The sequence below is a fragment of the Columba livia genome, chromosome Z (assembly GCF_036013475.1).
Source record: "Columba livia isolate bColLiv1 breed racing homer chromosome Z, bColLiv1.pat.W.v2, whole genome shotgun sequence".
NCBI classification, from domain to species: domain Eukaryota; kingdom Metazoa; phylum Chordata; class Aves; order Columbiformes; family Columbidae; genus Columba; species Columba livia.
In genome coordinates, this window is record NC_088642.1 from 2,649,336 (window position 1) to 2,672,799 (window position 23,464).

At 48.8% G+C, this 23,464-nt stretch overlaps 1 protein-coding gene across 10 annotated transcripts in view; it reads left to right on the top strand.

The window, feature by feature from the left end:
- Positions 1-23,464, top strand: part of ZBTB7C (zinc finger and BTB domain containing 7C) — a 165,108-nt gene that overhangs the window by 134,674 nt on the left and 6,970 nt on the right. For all 10 annotated transcript variants that reach the window (XM_065046853.1, XM_065046848.1, XM_065046850.1 and 7 more), the window contains one exon: positions 18,216-19,412. In XM_065046853.1, the coding sequence (XP_064902925.1) occupies positions 18,232-19,412 (1,181 nt within the window). In that variant the 5' untranslated portion in view covers positions 18,216-18,231. The remainder of the gene's footprint in view (positions 1-18,215; positions 19,413-23,464) is intronic.

Genomic DNA, 23,464 nt, shown 5'->3' on the forward strand with positions numbered 1-23,464 from the left:
CCTTCTTTACAGACTGGTTGGGCTTGGAAGGGACCTCTGTAGATCATCCAGTCCAACCCACCTGCTCAGCCAGGGTCACCAGAGCAGATCACACAGGATCGTGTCCAGGCGGGTTGGAATGTCTCAGAGAAGGAGACTCCACAACCTCTCTGGGCAGCCTGGGCCAGGCTCTGGCACCTCAAAGGAAAGAAGTTTCTCCTCATATTCAGATGGAACCTCCTGTGCTTCAGTCTGTGCCCGTTGCCCCTCAGCCTGTCACTGGGCACCACTGGTCCACTGGTCCATCCTCTTGACACCAACCCTGCAGATATTGGTCCCATTGATCAGATCCAGCTCAGCTTCTTTTCTCGAGCTGAACAACCCCAGCTCTCAGTGTCTCCACATCAGAAAGATGCTCCAGACCCCTCAGCGTCTTTGTGTCCCTCCGCTGGACTCCCTCCAGTAATTCTTGTCCTTCTTAAACTGGGGAGCCCAGAACTGGACACAGAACTGCAGATGTGGCCTCACCAGGGCAGAGCAGAAAGGGAGTTTAAAACCATCACTCCTTGTCCTATCACAACAGGCCCTGATCAAAAGTCTGTCCCCATCTTTCTCACAGGCCCCTTTTAAGTCCAGAAAGGTGCAATAAGGTCTCCCTGGAGCTTCTCTTCTGGAGCTGAACACCCCAACTCTCTCAGCCTGTCCTCCCAGCAGAGCTGTTCCAGCCTTGGTTCATATTTTTAGTCTTCTCAATACCTGTTCCATGGCTTATCACAGGTTATGTGAGGAACGTCCAGAGTGGCTTGAATGATTATTTATGATGCTGTGCCCTTAGAAATCCCTCCTACCTGGCAGAAGGACGTGTCCCTCTCTTTTACCATAAAGCCTCATTCTTATTCTGTGGCATTCAGAGCAAATTCAGAGGGCTGGGGCTGTGCAGCTGCTGTTTCCGTGCCTGGAGATTTACACCCGTGCTTCTGCTGCCATTAAAGTTGCCCTGCTCTCAGTATAAATCAGACCGTGCTCTATTAGATGCCTTCTATGTTTCCAAGAAGCCATTTGCAATGGTAGAAAGGATCCACTGCCATTTTTGTACTGGCTTTTGAGGGCTGAATTGTGTTGGGGGGACTTATATTCCCCTATTCTGATGGGTTCACCATAGAAGAGGTTTGGTTTTTTTTTACCACCTTGGGCAAGAAGTTGTTTGGTTTGATAGAGGTTCAAATTTTATTTTTAAGCAAAATATGAGAAACGCAGGAGAGGAAACCGCACTCTGTTCCTTAAAATAAATGGAAGAAAAGACAGGGCTAGAAAAATATTCTCTGATGCATGCGCTTCCTGAGCATGTACCTTGGCATACACAGCACTGAGGAGCTCTGGATGTTTAACTGGATTGTCTCTTTCATAGAATCATAGGTCAGAGAATGGTTTGGGTTGGAAGGGAGTTTAAAGATCGACCCCTGCCATGAGCAGGGACATCTTCACCAGCTCAGGTTGCTCAGAGCCCCGTCCAGCCTGGCCTGGGATGTCTCCAGGGGTGGAACATCCACAGCTTTTGTGGCAAAACTGTGCCAGGCTCTCACTGCCCTCACGGTAAAGAATTTCTTCCTAATATCTGATCTAAATATCCCCTCTTTCAATTTAAAAAGCATCTTGTTGTTCCTAAGCAGCCACTCCTGGCTTTCTCTGCTCCGCGCTTTGCACCCCCGATGCAAGTGCCCAGTTCGCTGCTGAGACTTCATGGGTTTTAGAAAAAGGCTTCAAATCCCAATTTTCACCATCCCAAAAGCTGAAGCCCCCAGCACCCACCTGGGCAAGGGGAGCAGCCCTGCTCATCGTCCCACACCCATATCTCCGCTCCACTTGCCAGCCCGCCCACAGCGCCATTCCCTTATAATTAAATCTCTTTTTTTTTTCCCCAACTGGAAGGATTTTGCTATAAACAAGGGTTTTCTCTAACCATAATTGGCACTCGGCAGAGGGAAAAGAGCTGCAATAACTCAGGGCTTTGTTCTTTGTGCAGGGAGCGAGTCCCTCCGCCGATCCTCAGGTATGCCAACAATGCGAGCGCAGCTCCCCTCGACCCGACATGAATCGCAGGGCAGGGTTTGCAAATAGAGGCAGCGGTCAAAATGGGGCTTAAGTGAGTTTCTAAATATTTGGAAGCACCGATTTGGAAAAGGAAAGTCCCCGGCGTGCCGCGGTGCTGGTGTTTTGTCGGGCGCTGGTGCACGGCTTTGAAGTGCGGCATTGGGTTCCTGCCCGTTCCTCGGAAGGGCTGAATGGATATATATATTCATATATTTTAAAAAAAAAAAAATGTATATGTATATATATAAAATGCAAGACACAGTGTTTATGTTCATTTCTTGTTGAGTGTCTTCGTGGACAAACAAGGAGAGGGAATTGAAATGCTGCAAAGGGCGTTTTGCTAATGCGATGCATATGTGAAATAAGATAACGTGGATTAGAAATGCCAGAGATGGGAGGCAAAGTGGGTGGATGGTTAGGTAGGTGTTTCCAAATGTCTCCTTTTGTTGTGTCCACTTAACTAATGAATTTTCCTCTCATAGGGAGAATTCACTGTCATACGTTTAATGAGATGCTGACATATCTGTGCTGTGGCATGCAAAATACAGATAGCAAAATGATGGGGAAAGCGGGGTAAGATGGTGACGTCGTCCCTCCCAGGACAAAAAGTACACCCTGAAGTTGTGTGAGTGATTCTGATGATGCTCTTCGGGGCATTTCCCAAACACACACACACACTCGGAGCATCCTCCGGTCCTTTGCTCAGGAGGTGGATCAAACCTCGCAGCAGAATCCGTGTGCTCCTTGTGCACATGTGATTCTCCAACACTAAAATACTTGAGGTTGCCATTGTGTTAGACATCTGGGTTTTTTGGTTTGTGTTTTTTGGTGGGTTTTTGTGTGTAAGATAGGAAGAGCAAAGCAGCTTCTCTATAAGATACTCTTCATTTAGGAGCTAAGAATGAAAACCTCCATAGATATGGACATGGCGCTGCACTGCGACACTGATCTGTACCATCCCATAGGTTTACCTGGAAGTTGTAGCACTTTAACTCATTCTACTCCTACTGTTATCCCAGACAGATGCAATCAGAGCTGTACAGATGTTGCCTTATGCATCCAGCTGTTCCAGTGGAAGATGATGCCTCTCTCCCAGAGGCTCCTCCCTCTGTCGCTGTGCTGCTGGAACCATCCTTCAGCAGCACCAGCCAAATTCCCTTTGCCCAGCTGCCCACAGCAGTTGGAATAAACCTGGTTGCTACTTTTTTCCCAGCAGTAATCAAGATTTTCATTAAAAAGCAGCCTCAAAGACAGACCTGTGAGAGGCAATGATCTCTGGCCTGATAGTGGATGAGAAGGTGGGGGTCGTTCCTTGTGCCTCTGGCACCTCTTGGACCAGGAGACAGCATCTGTCCTCAGTCTTCAAGTGCTCCATAGGGGTATATGTAGTCCTTTGTGTGATATAAGGTGTTTTTGTAATGGTATAGCTGTCCCTGTTCTAGCTCTTGTGCCCATGCGGCTCTTTCTGTAAGTCCCAAACTAGCTGCACATCCCATGCCAGCATCTTCTTGGTGGCACCAACACAGAAGGTCTCTGTAGGATGGTGTGATTCAGATCCATCTGCAAGACTGTCCTGCAGACCGCTGGTGCAGATGCAGAGTAGCATCAGTTAATCCCTGGAATCAATCCATAGTTACACCAGGATAAATAAGAATACTCTTTACCCAGCAAAGCCCAACAAAAGCATAAAATCCATCTGTTCTGCTCCAGCGTGGCCAAGTTCTGGCTCTTTTGGACAACCCCTTTGAGTCGGGACGTGTGAGCAGCTTCCCTTGAAAAATGTTTCCTTGTAAAGCCTTCGTGAACTTGTGCATGTTATGGTTATCGCACATGTAATTTCATTTGACATTGTAATGACAGCATGGGGAGTTCAAAATGTAACAGTAAATACAGTTGTTAGGGGAAAAAAAGAAGAAGAAAAAATCCCATCCCATCATCTTGAATGCCTCTTCACGTCATGGGAGGGATGCAGACAGATTCCAAACACCATCAGCGTTTCTGGGTTCCCGCTGGAAACTGCCTGGAGTTCAGGAGGGGCCAAAACAAACAGGCGGAACTGTCTCTCTTTACATGGCGGGGCTGCGTTTTCTCCTCCTTTTCTCTATTTCTTTTGCTTTTTGAAGGATCACTCCTCTCAAATCCCTGGGAGAGAAGAGGTGGGGGATTTTTCCCTGCTTGCTTGGGCTGTTTTTGTAGCCGGTGGTGTGATGCAGCCCCGATCCTCCAGCTGGGACCTGAATCCCGGCTCGAGCTCCGGTTATTTTCGAGCGCTGCCTGTCCGCAGTGCTGCATTGATGGGTCGTTTGCCAATTCCATTATAAGCCTCATTTGCAACTCAGCTGCTTTAAATCGAATCAGACTGTGAGTTGGTGTGTGTGTAGTCAGCTGGTGATCTTCCACCAACTTTTGAGTATATTTACCAAGCTGGGCATGGGTGGACCCCACCGAATCGCAGAGATTGCTGGGGCAGGTGAGGCTTTGCAGGATTCAGCTGCTGTTGAGCTTATCGAGTAGGTTGGCAGAGAAACCAGGGGCTTTGCGCACAGAAGGAGCTGAGATACAAATGAGGTCTGAATCTGACCCCTGGTCATCAGTTAAATTGCTCTGTAACCTTCAGAGCCGGATTAAATCGCCCCCTGAAGACAGGGAGTTGCCTCTGGATATTCGGTGCTTGGGCTGCACTGTAAGGTTATGGTCATATATTACCTGTGGTCTTTAGAGAGCTCATTAGTTGGTTGGTTTACATACAAGAAGTGTGGATGAAAGTCTCGTCCCCTTTTCCCTGAGTGTCCTCTGCTGAAGCCTGGCAGTAATTCCTCTAGAAACACCTGGCTCAAGGGTTAGAGATGTGATGCACCTTGCTAGGTTTCAGCATGGTGGGGACGTGCGATTCAGAGAAGTGTTGGCTTGAAGAGAAATGTTCATAGAATCATAAATGGTTTTGGTTGGAAGGGACCTTCAATGCTCATCCAGTGCCCCCCCTGCCATGAGCAGGGACATCTTCACCAGCTCAGGTTGCTCAGAGCCCTGTCCAGCCTGGCCTGGGATGTCTCCAGGGATGGGACATCCATGATGTCCTCTTGGTCACTGAAGGGTGGGGGGATGCAATATTCACCCCTCTGTGATGGATCTGGGGCCCTACGTGACTTTGAAGAGATGCTCATATGTGTAAAAAAAGGGTGGATTTGGCATCCTCTCTGAAGGCCAGAACTTGAATTTTCATCCTGTGTTGGGGTTGATGCGGCAGCGCGGTCCAAGCCCAGGATTCTGCCCGTGGTACGGGTGACGGTGGTGCTGGAGGGGCTGTGCTTTGCAGGCTGGATCATTGTCACAGGGTGAGATGCTCTGCAGAGGCGTCTTCCATGACTACATCTCTCCAAAATCCACTCTGTGTCCATACAGGAGCTACTCTGGCCTGGCTGTAGCAAGGCAGCTCGTGTGCTCAGAGCTCCAGGACTTAAATGGCAATTAAAAATGAATGAGACTACAAAGGCTCCCATGAGAGACAAGCAGAAAAATAATATTTTGGGTTATGCTGGAGGAAAATAGACCAATCTGAGGTACCGCTCTTGTAAATACTCACGGGAACGAAAGCTTATTGAACACCATCCTGTGTAAGCAGCAGAGGGCATGCTGGGAGGTGAAAGGTGAGGCTGAGCCTGTGTTATGGGACTGGGCTTAGAGCAAGCTAGGTTTTAGAGACATGCTAGCTCCTGAGGTTGTCCTTGTGAGAGGCAGGACAGAGCTCCTGCCATTGCCTTGGTGCAAAGCTGCAGATACAGATTCAGTACTTAAAAGGGACCTGTAAAAAAGATGGGGACAGACTTTTGAGCAGGGCCTGTTGTGACAGGACAAGGCGTGATGGTTTTAAACTAAAGGATGGAGATCCAGGCTGGACATGAGGAAGGAATTGTTGTCCCTGAGGGTGGTGAGAGCCTGTCCCAGGTTGGCCAGAGAGGTGGTGGATGAACCATCCCTGGAGACATCCCAGGCCAGGCTGGATGGGGCTCTGAGCAACCTGAGCTGGTGAAGATGTCCCTGCTCATGGCAGGGGGGGCACTGGGGAGCTGGGAAGGTCCCTCCAACACAAACCATTCTGTGATTCTATGCCTTGGCCACGAGGTGGGTCAGGCATTGGACACGTCTTGGCCAACGGATGAGGACGGGAGCTCCTCCTGGAGGGATGATGCTTGGAGATGCGATGGGAACCAGCAAAAAACTCCCCCAAACAGGGATGTGCATGAGTGGGGGTGCCTGACAATGCTGCAGGGGAGCAGGGGAGGGTCTGGAGGATCAACCCTGCCTGGGCAGGGAGGTGAACACAACTGCTGCCAGTGCCACCGCCGAGCTCAACCTCCCACCCCACCGCTGCTGGAGCCTGCCTGTACCTGCTCCCAAGCCGATATTAAGCCTGCTCAAACACTGCACCGCCTTCTCCTCGCATTGTTTTCTGTACCCCACACCCAGCACCAAAATAGCGATAACCCCCCCTTCCCCACCCTCCCGCGGTGACTCAGGCTGGCGAGCAGGCACACATCTGCTTCTGATTTAACGTGCTGGAGCGCTCCGACCCTTTTATTTTTACTCCCAAAGTCCTCCCTTCGGTGGCTTTCTCTCTGGGGGCCAAGGGGAGAGAAGGAGGAGCTGGATCCCCATCCTTTGCCCCCCCTGCTTTTTTTGGAGCACTCCAAACCTGATTTTATTTTATTTTGGAGCCGTGTTTTCATGCAAGCTGGTGACAGCCTTACCGGATCCGCGTCCAGGTCCCTCACAATCCTGTCCACTCCGGAGGGACACCAGCCAAACCAGTTTTCCATGGTTAAGCTGGGCACATTTTTTTCCACTGTGGTGTATTTTTTTTTGTCAGGAAGCAAACCCACCCAGTGTGTGAGTACCATTCAATAGGAGCCTTTTTTTAAAAGAAATTTCTTTTCCTTTTTCTGGCTGTGGAGAAAAGCAAAGCGAGAGGGAGCGAAGGGGCCGGCTTGTTCTCCCAGGAGAGCTCAGAATGGGAGGAAATGGTGCTTTTTTCTTTTTGCTATTTTTATATGCTGTGCTGGAAGGAGGTACCCACCACCGGTGGGCTCGTGGGGTTGTAATGTTATACACCAATAGGGATGTATCCTATATATATACACACATATATATATATATCACAGAATCGAAGAATCACAGAATCACAGAATGGACTGGGTTGGAAAAGACATCAGAGATCATCGGGTCCAACCCTTGGTCCAACTCCAGTCCATTGACTAAATCATGGCACTAAGTGCCATGTCCAGTCTCAGTTTAAAAACCTTCAGGGCCGGTGAGTCCAGCACCTCCCTGGGCAGCCATTCCAATGCCTGACCACTCTCTCTGCAGAGAATTGCTTTCTAATCCCCAGCCTTAATTTAAGCCCATGCCCCCTTGTCCTATTGCTGACTGCCTGGGAGAAGAGACCAAGCCCCACCTGGCTAGAACTGCCCTTCAGGTAGTTCTAGAGAGTGCTGAGCTCAGCTCTAAGCCTCCTCTTCTCCAGACTAAACAAGCCCAGCTCCCTCAGCCTCTCCCCATAGGGCTTGTGTTCCAGTCCCTTCCCCAGTCTTGTTGCTCTTCTCTGCACCCGCTCCAGCACTTCAATCTCTTTCCTGAGCTGAGGGGCCCAGAACTGAACACAACACTCCAGGTGTGGCCTCCCCAATGAGGGAGAAATTGTACAGGAGAAGGATCACTGCCCTTGTCCTGCTGACCACGCTAGTTTGGATCCAGGATATATCACATATAGCCTCATGTAGCAGGGTCTGGACATCTTGCACAAGGGGGAAAGTGGTGTTGGAGGTAAGCAGCTGCAGACATGTGGACAGAAATCCCACCAACAATGTCATGTACCTCCAGGTCTTGCCAGAGGGGCTGGAGGGACCAGCAACCCGATGTTCAGCCAGGTCAGTTCCAGTGTGGGGACATCTCTGGTGGGGATTTTCTTCTCGCTCCCTTTTTTTCCTCTTTTTGGGGGTTTTGTGAACACGACGTGGGAGAAGGGACACATCAGCTGGAGTGTGAGTGAGGTTCCAGTAGAGTTGGGGGGTTGCACAGGATGACTGGAAACTCTTCTGTGTCGCTGGATATATTCCCCTTCCGTGGGATTTCTGTGCATGTATGTATAAAGTGTATGTGTGTGTGTCCATATAGTTACATTGAGAGGGGACATACTAATCCAGGATCATTTCTTGAACCACTGGCACCTGATTTAGAAGTCCTTAAATGCTGGAGCATGGCCAGGAGAGCATCAGGGATAATGGAGAGAGATGTAGAGAGGGACCTCGGAGGGTTTACAGGTAAAAAAAACCCATAACTAACTGGATATTGAGCATCTCCAGCCCTGGAGAAACCACAGCAGAGAGGAGCAGGAGGGATGTGATGCCCAGAGCATTATCTCCTCAAGCTCTACACCTCCAAGGAGCTGCTTGGATGGGGGAAACGAGGCTACAAGGAAACACTATGGTCATATGTGGCCACCCTATAAAGTCCCTTCCCACCTGCCTGTGGTTAATTAATTTGCCCCTGCTTTGTGCATAGATGTAGCCCTCAAAACGCCATCTGGAGCCAGGTTGTGCCTTCCGTGCAGCTCCGCTAATTGTTGATGTTTATTTGACCATTTATCCCTGGGATCCCCTTTTGCCAAAACCGGCCCAGCCCATCAGATGGGACTTGTCATGAGGCATGCTGACTTAATCCAGCTGCCACCCAGAAATGACCCAGAACTCATGGTTTTGGAGATTTATATAAACTCTGAAATGGGAAGTGTGCTGGGTAATTTAAAGAAGCCAGAAAGGAGAAACCAAAGTGAAAACGTGGCCCTTCAATTATAGGAGTCATTGAACTCTACTCTGGCCCTGCCAGAGCTCCTGTTTGCGTTTATGTGGGGCCCAAGAAGTGGTTTCAAGGAAACGGGAGAGCCATGGGGCTTGGTCGTTCTAGTGTGATGGCATCTGCCTAGCATCGGTCCCACACCGTGCAGAGCTGCCAGCAGGGAGGTCCCTACGGCCTTGCCCAAATAAAGGTGTTGATCTACCAAACTTCACACCAGAGTCTCTGAGCTCATTATAAAATGATGCTCAGGTCAGGCCAGGGTGGAGAACTCAGGTGGATCTAAGGGAATGCTGGGGCTTTATGGATGCCTATAGAATCATAGAATAGTTGGGGTTGGAAGGGACCAAGCTCCCCCAGTGGCACCCCTGCCATGGGCAGGGACATCTTCACAAGCTCAGGTTGCTCAGAGCCCCGTCCAGCCTGGCCTGGGATGTCTCCAGGGATGGTTCATCCACCACCTCTCTGGGCAACCTGGGACAGGCTCTCACCACCCTCAGGGACAACAATTCCTTCCTCATGTCCAGCCTGAATCTCCCTCCTTTAGTTTGAAACCATCACCCCTTGTCCTATCACAACAGGCCCTGCTCAAAAGTCTGGCCCCATCTTTCTCACAGGCCCCTTTTAAGTCCAGAAAGGTGCAATAAGGTCTCCCCGGAGCTTCTCTTCTCCAGCTGAACACCCCAGCTCTCTCAGCCTGTCCTCCCAGCAGAGCTGTTCCAGCCTCGGATCATTCCTGTGGCTCCTCTGGCCCCTCTCCAGCAGGTCCATGTGTGTCCTGTGCTGAGCACCCAGAGCTGGATGAGAACTCCAGGTGGGGCCTCACCAGAGCAGTACACCTGGTACCTTCCATGATGAGTGATGGTGGAGAGAGGAAAGGAGCTGGACTTGTTCATCACGTGCCAACGGAGGGTTCAACTTGAGTAGCAAGCCCATAGAGGAGCTGAGGCCAGGCAAATGGCTGTGTCAAATTCCCATTACAACCAGTAGCACCCAACCGCTCAACTCACTGGGGGAAGGCTTTGATTTACAATTTGCAATTTCACCAGATCATATCTGTACATAAACAAAGTTCCTGAAGAACAAGGTGCCTAGTGCAGGCTCTCGGCAGCTGGAGCTGACCTGCAGGGATAGATTTGTTGAAAGATGCATAATATTTGATGCAATGTATAACTAGCCTTCAAAAATTCCTGAGGATGGATTCACAAAGGGCACAGGAGTCACTTGGCTCACACCTCTGTGAGCCAATGAGTGGCACCTGCAATCACTATTTATCTTCTTAAGCAAATAGTCCTCCTGGTGCTTCTCAAGAGATGTTGTACCAGAGAGATACAGCAGATCACCGGTATTGACGTGCCCCAGGTCTGCTCGGCCAGCTTAATTTCTGCATGAATTTTGGAAAACAGGATGAGTGGCTGTCACTAAAACAAAGAAACGGTGAAATTTGTCATTGTTGAGATTATTGGGCACTCTGGAAGTGGAGGTCCAGCACCTTTTATTTTGGATCTCTTATGGGACTTCAGTTGAAGATGGCTTTCTGATCACCTGCTTATATGAAACTAATAGTTTCAGCCCCCCAAAAAAGTCAGTTTTATATAGTATGTGTAAATATATATGGTTCACATGGGCTCATCTTGCCAGCCAGATGTTGATAAGGCCAAATCCTTGTATGCACAAGGATTTTGTTTGGGGATCAGTATTAATATTGAAAAGTCCTGGAGGCAGTGTAGAAATACCAGGCTGAAGGTCACCTGTGTGATCTCAATCCCTGAAGCGTAACTACTTTAATTACGTGATCAAACCGTGCTTGACTTCCTGGGGCTTTTCCTTAAGGTAGGAGCCGTCGCACACATCCATGGCTCTGTGGAGGTTGGCCAAAAGGGTTGGGCTGTCTCCCCAGGGCTTCTTGGCCAACCCTCTCCTCCCAGCATCAGCAGGAGGTCTCTATCTGTGTCAGTGTTGCTGGGGCTCTGCCTGGCCATGGTGCTGGTGTCCTATGGAGCATCCTCTTCAGTTATACTGACCTGCTCCATTTAAGGAGCTTCTCCCTTGCCAGGAGCCACACAGGTTGATGGCACCACTGCAGTCACCTACTGGGCTTCCTTCACCATTCATGCAGCAAGTGAGCATCTTCCATGGCCTATGTAGCTCTCCCTGCATCCTTCCCTGCCTTATCACTTTGGAAACCTCCGCCCTTGTCTGCTTTGTCCAGATCTCAGCAAAATCCATGAATTTTTTGAGGAGGAATCATCAGTTTTGGGTGGATGAGTATATTACATACCTCTTCAAAACCAAACACCCCACCTTTCCTGCCTCAACCCCATATCCCCCGAGCAAGACTGGTTCCAAGGGGAAGGATGGTCTCAGATATTAGAGGCCGGGATGTATAGAATAATGGAATCATAGAATCATTTTGGTTGGAGAAGAGCCTCAAGATCATCGAGTCCAACTGTTAACGTTGGCACTACCTCATTTCCCTGAGAACCTCATCTCTGTCTGTTCAACCCCTCCAGGGATGGTGACTCCAGCACTGCCCTGGGCAGCCTGTTCCAATGCCCAACAGCCCTTTGGGGAAGAAATTGTTCCCACATCCAACCTCAACCTCCCCTGGCGCAACTTGAGGCCGTTTCTTTGTGTCCCTGTGTCCCCTCAGCTCCTGTTCTCCAGCTGAACCCCCCAGGTCCCTCAGCCGCTCCCATCACACTTGTGCTCCAGCCCCTTCCCCAGCTCCGTTCCCTTCTCTCAACTCGCTCCAGCACCTCAAGGCCTTTCGTGGCGTGAGGATGCCCAGCCTGATATTAAACCCCTGGTGCTCTTCCCTCCCACAACATGATCTTTGGGTCTGCAAAGTGGCTCATCTCCTTTAGAAAACAAATGGTTTCCTTGCAAGGGAGGCAGGGGTTGGTGTCCCCACATTTCCCTCATCATTTCAGGCATCTCACAGGGAAGCGATCGAAAGGTGAGAAGCAACTCTCTGCCCCACCTTCTCGCCAGAGGGGAGAAACACTCAGTACTAGGGTGGGTGGTTTAATAACATGTTCTTCTGGAGACAAGATGTTCACGGGGAGGTGTGCTTAAGGAAATATTTGCCTTTTTCGAGTTTCAGATCTTCTCTTTTTTTAGTAAAAGAGAAGAAAACTAAACAAAACAAAACACCTCTCTGCTTGCCTTTCGTGTATGCTTTTAGGGTTCCCAGCTCCTTCTTGGTAGGAATGAAGAGGCCTCTTCCAGTTGAAGTCAAGCACTTGGCCAAGGCTCTTCCCCGTGGGGCCGGTTTTGGGTGCGGTGTCAACATGGGTGGCTCTGCTTGGGGACACTTGCACAAGGGACTTGCTCAAGGTCATGGATGCAAGAACAGAATCCCAGCATCCCTATTCCCCCCAAAATAATGCAGCTAAGGAGCAGGAGCTATCAATCACGGGTCAGCATATCCCGTAGAAAGCAGCTGTAATATTTTGACAGATTAGGGTCATCTCACATGCACATCTTAATTGCCTCATTACGACGAGGCACAAATAAACCTGGGGAAAAAAAACCATAAACCCATGTATATTTATGGGCTGATGGACGTAGCAGGCAGGTCTACATCATGGCTGCATGGTGTGGGACCACGGCATGCTTTGCTGGATGGTCTCGTGCTTCAGAGCTCAAATCTCCCCTGGGTTTTGCTCCCTGCAGGGACCAAACATGAGGGATGGTGTGATGGGGGGCAGGATCTGGCTTTGGGGGTGGTTTGCCCTGGGCTTGCACCCCAAACCCGACTCCGTGCACAGGGTAGAATTTGGGACACTATTTGTTTTGCCTGGAAAAATGTCATTTTGACACCAGTAGTGAGCAGAGATCAGCCGGAGCCTCAGGCTCCTTTCTCCGCTGTGCTGAATGCAGAATGAGCACAGCATGGGGCAGGGGGAGCCGCTTTCTGCTCCCCAATTTACCCCAGGGCACCCCTTTATCTTTGGGGTGGCACTGCTGGTGAGAGCCCCAGCACTTTGCACAGGGAAAATCCTAGCAAAGAGAAAGCCAAGCAATGCCCATTTGAAGAGGAAATGCTCCAAGAATCTCTATATAAACATAAACATATAAAATTAATATGAAAATATAAAAATAATGTTGATATAAAAATAAAAAAGAAATGCAGATGTGCACGTGTACAAATATTGAAGTATTTAAAATATAGTATTAATAATATTATATTGATTAGAATATTAAAATATTGAAATTATGCATGTTATAGTAACGATGCTACATGCCAGCAGGCAGCCAAAGCCCAAAATTGCCATTTGTAAGCTAAGACTCAGATTGTGAAGCGTTGTCCCCATGGATGGAGGGGATGGGATGGGGACATCCCCAGCACTGAACCAGGAACCACATCTTGCACAAGCCTGAGTGATTCCCAGCAGCTTTTATCTCCTTCTCAGGGCGTTGTTGCTGAAGATGAGGAAGGAGATGGGAGAGGGAGGTGCTGGTCTCAGGTCTTCTGGCCTTGAGCAATATTGGGTTCCAGGGTCAAGATCCTGTCCCACTTCAGCTGGAACATCTTTTCCAGGGCTCCTCCAAGCCCTCCATTTCCACTTATACAAATGAACACAGACAATATTGCGTTACTTCCTCTATGTTCTATAAATATACCTCTATAGTTTATGTGTATACTGCTATTTCTTCACTTATCACAATGCTAGGTGAGCGTTTGGCCTCTCTCTCTGATATTTTGGTTGTGCATTACTGGTTTTCAGAGGCTGTATTATACTGAAGGAGGCTTGAAGTAAAAGGAGATAAGCGAATGAAGCAACTGAAAAATAAAAATTAAAAATAGAAGGGGCTTTTGAGCACCATGATGAGCTCCAGGTCACCCAGGGAGTGAATAGAGCAGATGATTTATAATATCTCTGCTGTCCCGGGCTCGGATCTGGGTTGTGTCACCCACGTGAGGTTTAACCTCAGCGTCACAGCTGAGACTCCTGCCCACATCTGCTGACACATCCATCCCAAAAACAGATGGATTTTCACCCAAAAAAGGGGCAAAGCTCAGCTCCCCCTAATCCCTGTTTTCTCGCCGTGGTGGGGGAGGTCGTGCTGTATCCAAATAGCATCTCCCAGGATCACTCTTTTATAAATGGGGTGGGAAAGTCATGAATGAGTTTTAAGCATGCCCATAAATGCAATCTTTCGAGACGTCATCTGCAGAAGATGTTTATTTTGGGTGCCCTCCACTCCTTCCCCCCCACTCAACCTCGGTTTATTTTAACAACGCCGTAATTTTCTCTTATAAAATGGGATTTATTTTTTCTATTTAACTCCATGTCGTCTGTTCGCCGTGTGTGTGCGCTGGTGACATTTTTTGCCATCGGGACGCTATTTTTAGGGCTGTTATTCTGGAAGAACCCCACCCTTGGCTTGGGGAGGGGAAGGGGGGAGTGCAGGAGGAGGGAGAGGAGGGAGGCGGGGAGGAAGGAAAAACATCATCCTCATCACACTTCCAGCCTCTGGCCATCAGCCTCCCCTGGGGGGCACGGGAACCATAAGGTCATTTCTGAAGCTCCGGAGCTGTCAAACCACCCTAGGAGTTTAAAAAATGCAAATGTATGCAAATGAATCGCATAGGCTGTTTCTCTCCCCCTCCCCACCCTGTCGAAATGACATGAATCACCTTCAATTTTGCCAGCGTCTTGTAAAGTTATCGGCTTGCCTAAGTGCTTCGGTTAACAGAACCGAGAGGACCAGGAGGGGAAGAGGAAGGAAAAGGGATCCATTTCCACCAAAAAGAGCTGTATTTAGTTTTATTTTATAATCACATGCCCCCGATCTACTAATTGCATTTACTTCTTGCTGCCAAGTGAATAATCCACAAATTAGGGAGGACGGTGTTTAGTGTCTGAAAAAAAAAATTCTATAAAAACAATCATCAGAGTAGCCCAATATTCTGCTTTTCTGATCTTTTGCACTTCGGGTAATCTGGCCATAAAACATCAAAACAGATTCGTAGGAAGACACGTTCGTTCATGCAAGGAACTGCTTTAACGCTAATGCTCCTTCCAAACAAAAACAAATGAGTAGAAGATAAGTACAGTAATAGAAATTTAATTGCTCATGCTTATTATTAAGGATATAAAGCCCTAAAAAGGACTTGGTCTTTTCCTCCCTGGCTCAGGGGTTGTTTGTTCTCTTACACTCCACTTGGAGAACAGGTTGGATTTACTTTCATTTATTGGTGATTTTTCAGGGCAGATTTGATACAGAGCCGGTCGGGCTTGTAGAGGAGCCGAGCTGGTTAACATGGTTAAGCACAGCACACTGTAACGAATCAATTTGGTTTAAACAGACATAATTAGTGTGGAGTTAATTATGTGAGACTTGCGGGGGGGGCGGGTGAGACTGGACCATCATCACTTGGTTGAAAACTTGGGCGGCTGGAGCTTGTGGCGGCTCAAAGGGGGTAATTCCCAGTTCCTCTGCCCATCTCTGGACATGAGGAGGCGGCTGGAGAGGACTTCCCATGGTGAGACTGCCCTCCAGCCCCACTGTGAAGGCCTCACTAGCTTGTCCCCTGTCCAGGGGGGACCAGGCTGGTGGTCTGTAACCCATCCCCGGGGTGTGCTCCATATGGGTTACACCACCTTCCCAAGGCCTTTGCTTGCCGACTCCCAGGCAGTGTTTGGCAATGTTGATGAGGCCTGGGGAAGATGTCTTCAAGGTCTCGACTGGAGATTGACCCTGTGGAGAAGAAGGGAGATGGCATTTCTCTTCCCGTGGGAATGTTTGCTGCAGAGTCCAGTGCTCTCTACAGCCCCGACAAGAGTCACTGGCTTGGTGGCCAAGCTGAAGCAAGGGTCTCCCTGGACAATCTCTGTCACACCAGGCCCTTCCATTGCCATCCACACCTCACTGTGTCCAGCTGTGGGGTCCCCAGCCCAGGACAGACATGGACCAGAGGAAACACAGGAATGATCCGAGGCTGGAACAGCTCTGCTGGGAGGACAGGCTGAAAGAGCTGGGGTGTTCAGCTGGAGAAGAGAAGCTCCAGGGAGACCTTATTGCATCTTTCTGGACTTAAAAGGGGCCTGTGAGAAAGATGGGGACAGACTTTTGAGCAGGGCCTGTTGTGACAGGACAAAGGGTGATGGGTTTAAACTAAAGGAGGGAGATTGAGGCTGGACATGAGGAAGAAATTGTTGTCCCTGAGGGTGGTGAGAGCCTGTCCCAGGTTGGGCAGAGAGGTGGTGGGATGAACCATCCCTGGAGACATCCCAGGCCAGGCTGGACGGGGCTCTGAGCAACCTGAGCTGGTGAAGATGTCCCTGCTCATGGCAGGGGGGGCACTGGGGGAGCTGGGAAGGTCCCTTCAACCCAAACTATTCTATGGTTCTATAGGGATGTTTTCCCAAGGGATCTGGGAGTGGGGGAGACAAGTGAGGTGTTGTGTGTCACTACATACCTAAATGCTCACAGAAAGACAACCAGGGAGCACGGGCCTGGCCAGAGGCAGATGGCTGTCTGCCATCGTCACTCCTGAGCTGAGCTCACTCCATTCGCTGTCCTGTTTGGACTTGTCAGCATGGTATCAAGTGCCCTGTGCATCTGGCAGACAGCTTCCTCTGCTAAAGCAGCTCCAGCTTCAAAGGGAAATTCGGAAGCAAAAAGCTCACACCCAAAAGGAAAACCTCATTTTTATTTTTTTTTTCATTTTTTTTGGTCATTTTTTTATCTGTAAGATGTTTCCTCTTTCACATGGCTGCTGCAGCCCTTCCACATGAGAAATCCCAGGAAAGGAGAGAGACTTCCTCCAGCAGGCCATGAACACATTAATCCCCTCACACACAGAGCACATCAAACAGCCAGAACAACTCTGAATACACCAACCCTTTGGAAACCCACAGGACACAGAGCAGTGTCACCTCCACGAGTCCCAGCTCATGGCCCTGCTGCAGGTACACAGTTCACAGCCGAGCAGTTAATCTCCGAGACAGGAGACGGCACGTAAATAAAACTGCCGTCCCATTCTGGCCCCTTCTGCAACGTTGGAAGCATCAGGCAGGTTCTCAATCCCATCCTGTGCCACTTCTGCATCTCTCCTAAGATCCATCGCCATGTCCTGGGTATTCTTCCCTGCTCGGTGTCTGTCCATGCTAACTCCAAACCTGCTTCCCACCAGCTGTGCGGACCTGGTCTGTCTCATGGTCATAGGATCATAGAACCACAGAATAGTTTGGGTTGAAGGGACCTTGAAAGTCCATCCAGTGCCACCCCTGCCATGAGCAGGGACATCTTCACCAGCTCAGGTTGCTCAGAGCCCCGTCCAGCCTGGCCTGGGATGTCTCCAGGGATGGTTCATCTACCACCACTCTGGCCAACCTGGGACAGGCTCTCACCACCCTCAGGGCCAACAATTTCTTCCTCATGTTCAGCCTGAATCTCCCTCCTTTAGTTTAAATCCACCACCCCTTGTCCTATCGCAACAGGCCCTGCTCAAAATCTGTCCCCATGTTTATTCTCGGACCCTTTTAAGTCCAGAAAGATGCAATAAGGTCTCCCCGGAGCTTCTCTTCTGCAGCTGAACACCCCAACTCTCTCAGCCTGTCCTCCCAGCAGAGCTGTTCCAGCCTCAGATCATTTTTATGGCCCTCTATGTGGTTTATCCACATGCTGAGGTGACATGGGATGGTTTCCAGGCATGAAGTAGCAGGAGGACACAGATATAGAGACCTGCTGATCCCTGAGCACTGTTCTCCTGCTGCAGGCAACCGCCATGACCGGCAGTCCCTCCTATTTGGGATGTCCAGTTTTACCAGTCCCCAAAATAATTGAGTAGATGAGATGGGAATTCCCTGGATCATCTTGGTTGAGTGGTGTAGGTGCTGGCACTTGGCTGTGTGAAGCAACAGAGCATCACCCTTTCCTCACATACCTCCTGGCAGAGCAAATCCAACATGTGCCTGGAAAGATGTTGGCACTGGGAGGATGTGGAAGAAACATGATGGGGAGGGAGTCATTGCACAAGGTTCCTGGGGGAGGTATGTGAAAGACAAGAGGGAGCTTGTGGTGGTTATGAAAAGGTGCATACTGTGGGAACTGAGGATGGAGACAAAGAGATGTGGAGGGGAGCGGAGGCTAAATCACAGAGGACCTGGAAAGAGCTGAAGGTGACATGGAGATGCATTGGAGCAATGCAAACAGGAGGTGATGACGGAGACCCAAGTGAGATAGGGGAGAGAAGGACTGTGAGAGAAGGCAGCGTCCTTTGGGTGCTACTGATTGGGAACCCCCTGTTAATTCTCTCCTGTGTCTGTGTTTTTTCCTAGGGCACTAAATGAGAATATGGCAAATGGCATTGAAGATCTTATCGGGATCCCATTCCCGAACCATAGCAGTGAAGTCTTATGTGGTTTAAATGAGCAGCGGCATGACGGGCTCCTCTGCGATGTCATCCTCATCGTACAGGACCAGGAGTACCGAACCCATCGGTCCGTCCTTGCTGCCTGCAGCAAGTACTTCAAAAAACTCTTCACTACCGGCACTTTAACTGACCAGCCCTATGTTTACGAGATTGACTTTGTCAAGCCTGAAGCACTTTCTGCCATCCTGGAGTTTGCCTACACCTCAACCCTCACCATCACCACCTCAAATGTCAAGCACATCCTCAGTGCTGCCAAGATGCTGGAGATCCAGTGCATTATCAACGTATGCCTTGAAATCATGGAGCCGGACAGGGAGGTAGAAGAGGAAGAAGACAAAGAGGATGAAGATGATGATGAAGATGAAGATGATGAGGAGGAGGAAGAGGAAGAGGAGGAAGAAGTAGAAGATTTTGTCAATCAGGAGAACCTAACCGATGTCCAAGAAGTAAGCTGTCACCAAAGCCCTTCGAAGTCTGATCTTACCGAAGAAGCATATACAGAAGCACCTAAAGACTTTCCAAATCACTACCCAGCCAATAACTCCTCTGGACAGTTGGGTGTGATACGAGACTTCTCCATTGAGTCCTTGCTAAGGGAAAACTTGTACCCTAAGTCAAACAACCCGGAAAGGAGACCTGCTCTCTCTCCTTTCACTCCTAGCTTCTTCCCTCATCTGTGGAATGGCGATTTCAGCTCCTTCTCCCAACTCGAGGAGCCACAAGTAGACAATGGCCCCTTGGATCTGGTCATCAAAAAGAGGAAGATCAAGGAAGAGGAGGAGAAGGAAGAACTGCCTCCGCCTCCTTTCCCTAATGACTTCTTCAAGGACATGTTTACCAACACCCCAGCAGCTCCCTTAGGGCATATTAAGGCAGAGACTGACTATAGCGCTTATCTCAATTTCCTAAGCGCTACCCAGTTTGGAGGAGTTTTTCCCCCATGGCCCTTGGAGGAAGAGAGGAGAATAAAGCCCAAGGCATCCCAGCAATGTCCCATTTGTAACAAAGTCATCATGGGGGCCGGCAAGTTGCCCAGACACATGAGGACCCACACAGGAGAGAAGCCGTATATGTGCAATATCTGTGAAGTCCGCTTTACCAGGTGTGTGTTGATTACCTCTGCCACGTGTGGCTGTCTATGGGGGGGTGGTGGTGGTTGGAGGAGCCACATCATGACATCATGGCTGATCCTTGAGCTACACATCCCTTTTTCCCCCAAAAAATAAGTCAAGAAAGCAGGGCATGATTTCCATCTGTTTAGAAAAAGAGGGTGGAGGAAGAAAACAAACCTACTGATTTTGTTGGGTTGTGGATCCATCTGCTCGCTGGACAAAAGCTTAAATAAGTAACAGGATATTTTCAACCCCACCATAGTTCACCACAGTTGGGCCAGAGAGAGCTGGAAAAGAGGCGTTCAAACAGCTGAGGAGGCTTCATCTTTGATGTGCTGAGAGATGCGTTGAGTTAGGAGGGTCATTTAGCTACGGGATGTAATTAGTTTGGGCTTGCACATTTTGGCATCAGTGTAGACCACAACCAAGTTCCACATGTTTGGACATGACAGTGTCTGGGCTTTCTGAGGCTGGAGCCATCCTAATTATTATTTGTTAGTAGCAAGGAGGATGTCGGTCTCTTTTCCTAAGTAACAAGTGATAGGATAAGAGGAAATGGCCCCAAGTTGCACCAGGGGACGTTTATATTGAATCTTGGGAACAATTTCTTCACCAAGAGGGTTGTCGGGCATTGGAACAGGCTGCCCAGGGCAGTGGTGGAGTCACCATCCCTGGAGGGATTGAAAAGGTGCGTAAATGAGGTCCTTAGAGACATGGTTTAGAGGTGGACTTGGCAGTGTTCGGTTAACAGTTGGACTCGATGATCTTAATGATCTTTTCCAACCGAAATGATTCTGTGATTTATCACCCCGAGCGTTGACCGCCCAGGAGTCCAGCACCTCGACTCCCTCCATGGTCAGTGGAAAGAGCTCAGCACCTTAATAGCAGTAGTTGAGCAAAGGGGGCAAGCAGAGGGCATCATGCCTGATGACAAAAACAATCCATGGGGCTTTGACTCAGGCACCGGACTTTTGAGCATCTCAACTTAGGGGAGACCAGCCCAAGACAGATCTGAACTATCAGATCAAATATTCTTCTGTTCCCAGCTTTTGCACCTCTCTGCACCCCAGCCAAGCCCCCGACAGTAATAAATTGGAGCAGGTTACGCAAATGCGATGCTCCAGCTTTCAACCCTCCTCTGAAAAGCCGGGCCAACTTAATCGCTGAGCAGAGACAAATAGATTCCTGGACCTGCACTTGCTGGGTATAATTAATATCTAATGAGTACAATCTTTACCATAATAATAAAGCTTTCTGACAAGAGCAGGGTATTTAAGCTCCTGGCTGCTTGTGAGAGAGAGAACCCTATTAGGCTGGGGCGAGCAATCCGGAGGAAAATAATATTCACAGTAGGCAACGGCGAGCTCCTGACAATGGCCAGACACCTGGAGTGCTCCCGCATTCAGCTCGTCTTTTCTTTTCCTGTCCCTGTGATAATATTCGAGTGGAAGTTATGCAGATGATGAGGATTTGACCTGAAAGTAAATTTCCATGCTCCACTCCCATTAACACAGCAGACACTTTGTTATAAATGTGGGGGAGCATCGTGCCGCGACGTGCGCCGGCTTCACCCGGGTGTTTGCCAGGGGAAAAGCCACTGCCCAGTGCTAATTCCCACCCGCAGGAGTTTGGATTTGGCTCCTGCTGGTGTTGCATTCCCAATTTAGAGCTGGGTCTTCACCTCCGGACAGGCAGGATCTTCTGGGAGGAGTCTGGCTGCATCCCTATGGTCCCCATCACTCTGCTAATTGCTAACGAGGAAATAATTGGGCTTGACCCATCACCGACACCTTCCCCATGATGGGAATAGTAGAGATGAGCTCTCCCAGAGGGCTCCCAAAGTCCTTTGCAAGCATCGTTGGCTCATTTGGGGAAACTGAGGCATGGAGAGATGTCGGTGTTGACTCACAGTCACTGCGAAGGTGGATTTGGGTGGGAATTCAGGTATCCAGACAGGTTAAATCAGCATCGTGGAGGTTAAAAGCTCCATGCAGAGATGGTCTAGCATGACCCATTATTAAAGCAGGGTTAAACCCACGGCTTCTACACCCCCCATATGCCCAACAGCTCTTAAATATAAATCAAAGAGGTAGGAGGACTTCAGCCCGAGAAACTAATCACAGAGAAAACTGGGACTAACCCAAAAGTGCGATTTCCCATCATTGCTCACCAAAATGAAGCCACTCGTTTGGGTCACCCTGCGCAGAGCTGAAGGCTGGAGGGTTCTTTCATACATTAACATCCCCAGCAAAGTAGAAATTTCAAAACATTGGTTTATTTTTAAGTGTATTTGGAAGCAGCTGTTTTGGTTTTGTTTTTTTTTTTAGCCATTGTCAGCGTTACTCTAATGTGAGAGCTCTCCTTTAGGAGAGAGTGTATTTAAGCAAAGGAAAGTGATTAAAATGTAGAAAGAGATTTCTGCCGGGATTTCCTAAACACCACTGTTTGCATTAATGTGTTTTGCTCTCAGGGGGAATCTCGTGCTTACCAAAAGCATCGTGTTCACACCCATGGCAGTGATAGAGGGTTCACTGGGGATCCCCAAGGAATGAGGGTGCAGAGGTTCCCAAATAGTATTTCTGGATGAATCTATATTATTTTTGCACTTGAGGAACTGTGGAAGAGAAAATTCACTGGGGGAAATAGATACAATATCTATTTTCCTGCATGAGGGTGCTCCAGCCTCCCCATCACATCCCTTTCCCGCATCCCACGGCAAGGACCTGGATCTGACTCCCAGGGACATCCCATCGGACTTCATTTAACAGCTCATTAATTTTTTCCCTTAAACAAAGGCTGCTCAGCGTCTAATCTGCTGGTTTACCCTGTGAAAACGCTGGAGCAAACTGCAAATATTTCAGCTTTTCCACCAAGGCAGCCCCCGAGTGCTCAAGGAGAAACTGTTCCAGCCCGAAAGGTTAACATTATTTGTTCCGATTATTTGTGTTGTGACAGCTCGCAGAGCCCCGATCGCTCTCCTAATGCAATTGCATTAAGGTTATTCACACACGCAGAGTGCGGTTTCACAAATCCCGTGTCACATCCTCCCCTGGGTGCCTGACCAGAGCTTCTCACCCCCCAAAAAACCCTCTGGGCTTCTCCAGGTAAAGCCATAAAACCTCTTTTCCATCCCACAAAGATGCTACCGGTGTAGGAAGGTTTGAGTTTCTCCCCATCTGCTGCCGGAGATGGGTAATAGCCTCAAAAAACCCCAGCTTTGCCTGTATTTACATTATACAGTCCTGGCACACTGCGTGTTTATTAGGCAGAGTGATCCAGCTATGTTAAACATCACATATATAGGTTTAAATTATATTATAGGTGGGGCTGGTAGCTCTGCTTTTTATTAAGATTTCCCAACATTTCGCGTTACGAACGCCTGCGCTGCTCGCTATCCATTTGGAACGAAATCTTCCACGCTGCTTCGTCTTGGGCACTCGCAGGGGAAATGTGCCCTTGTTAAAAGTATTGGAAAAACAGCATCTTTGGACATTTCAGGGCTGGAATTTGGATTCTGACCCTGCACATTGTGGGCACCGACGTGCTGCAGCGCACATCACCCAAAACTATTTCAAGGTGCAGAAATTGGTGCAAAGGCAGCACCTTGCAAGTTTGGAGGGCTTGACCATAAATAGACTTTTTTCGGTGTTTTTTGCTTTTTTTTTTTGCATGCTCGCATGTTTTTATGTATAATAATGACATGATTCCATATATTCTACATATTCGTAGCCACATTACTAATGTCTTAGAGGGACCAGGCTGAAAATATTTTGGAAAGCTATGGATTCTCCCACTTTGCTGTTTACTTATTTCAACTCTGCTTGTGCAATCTAGATAGCACTCTGCTTAGTTCAGCTTTGCTTTTTATAATAATCTGCCTTCACTGGGGCTTTTTGTGGACTGCAGAAGGAAATGTTTATTGGGAAAAAAACCACAGAGACTGGACTGCCAGCTTGGGAAAATACTACTGATGTTTTTAGATATTATGCTTAAAATAAAGATAAATGCTATATTTGTAAATACGTGCTATTGGGGTGGATAT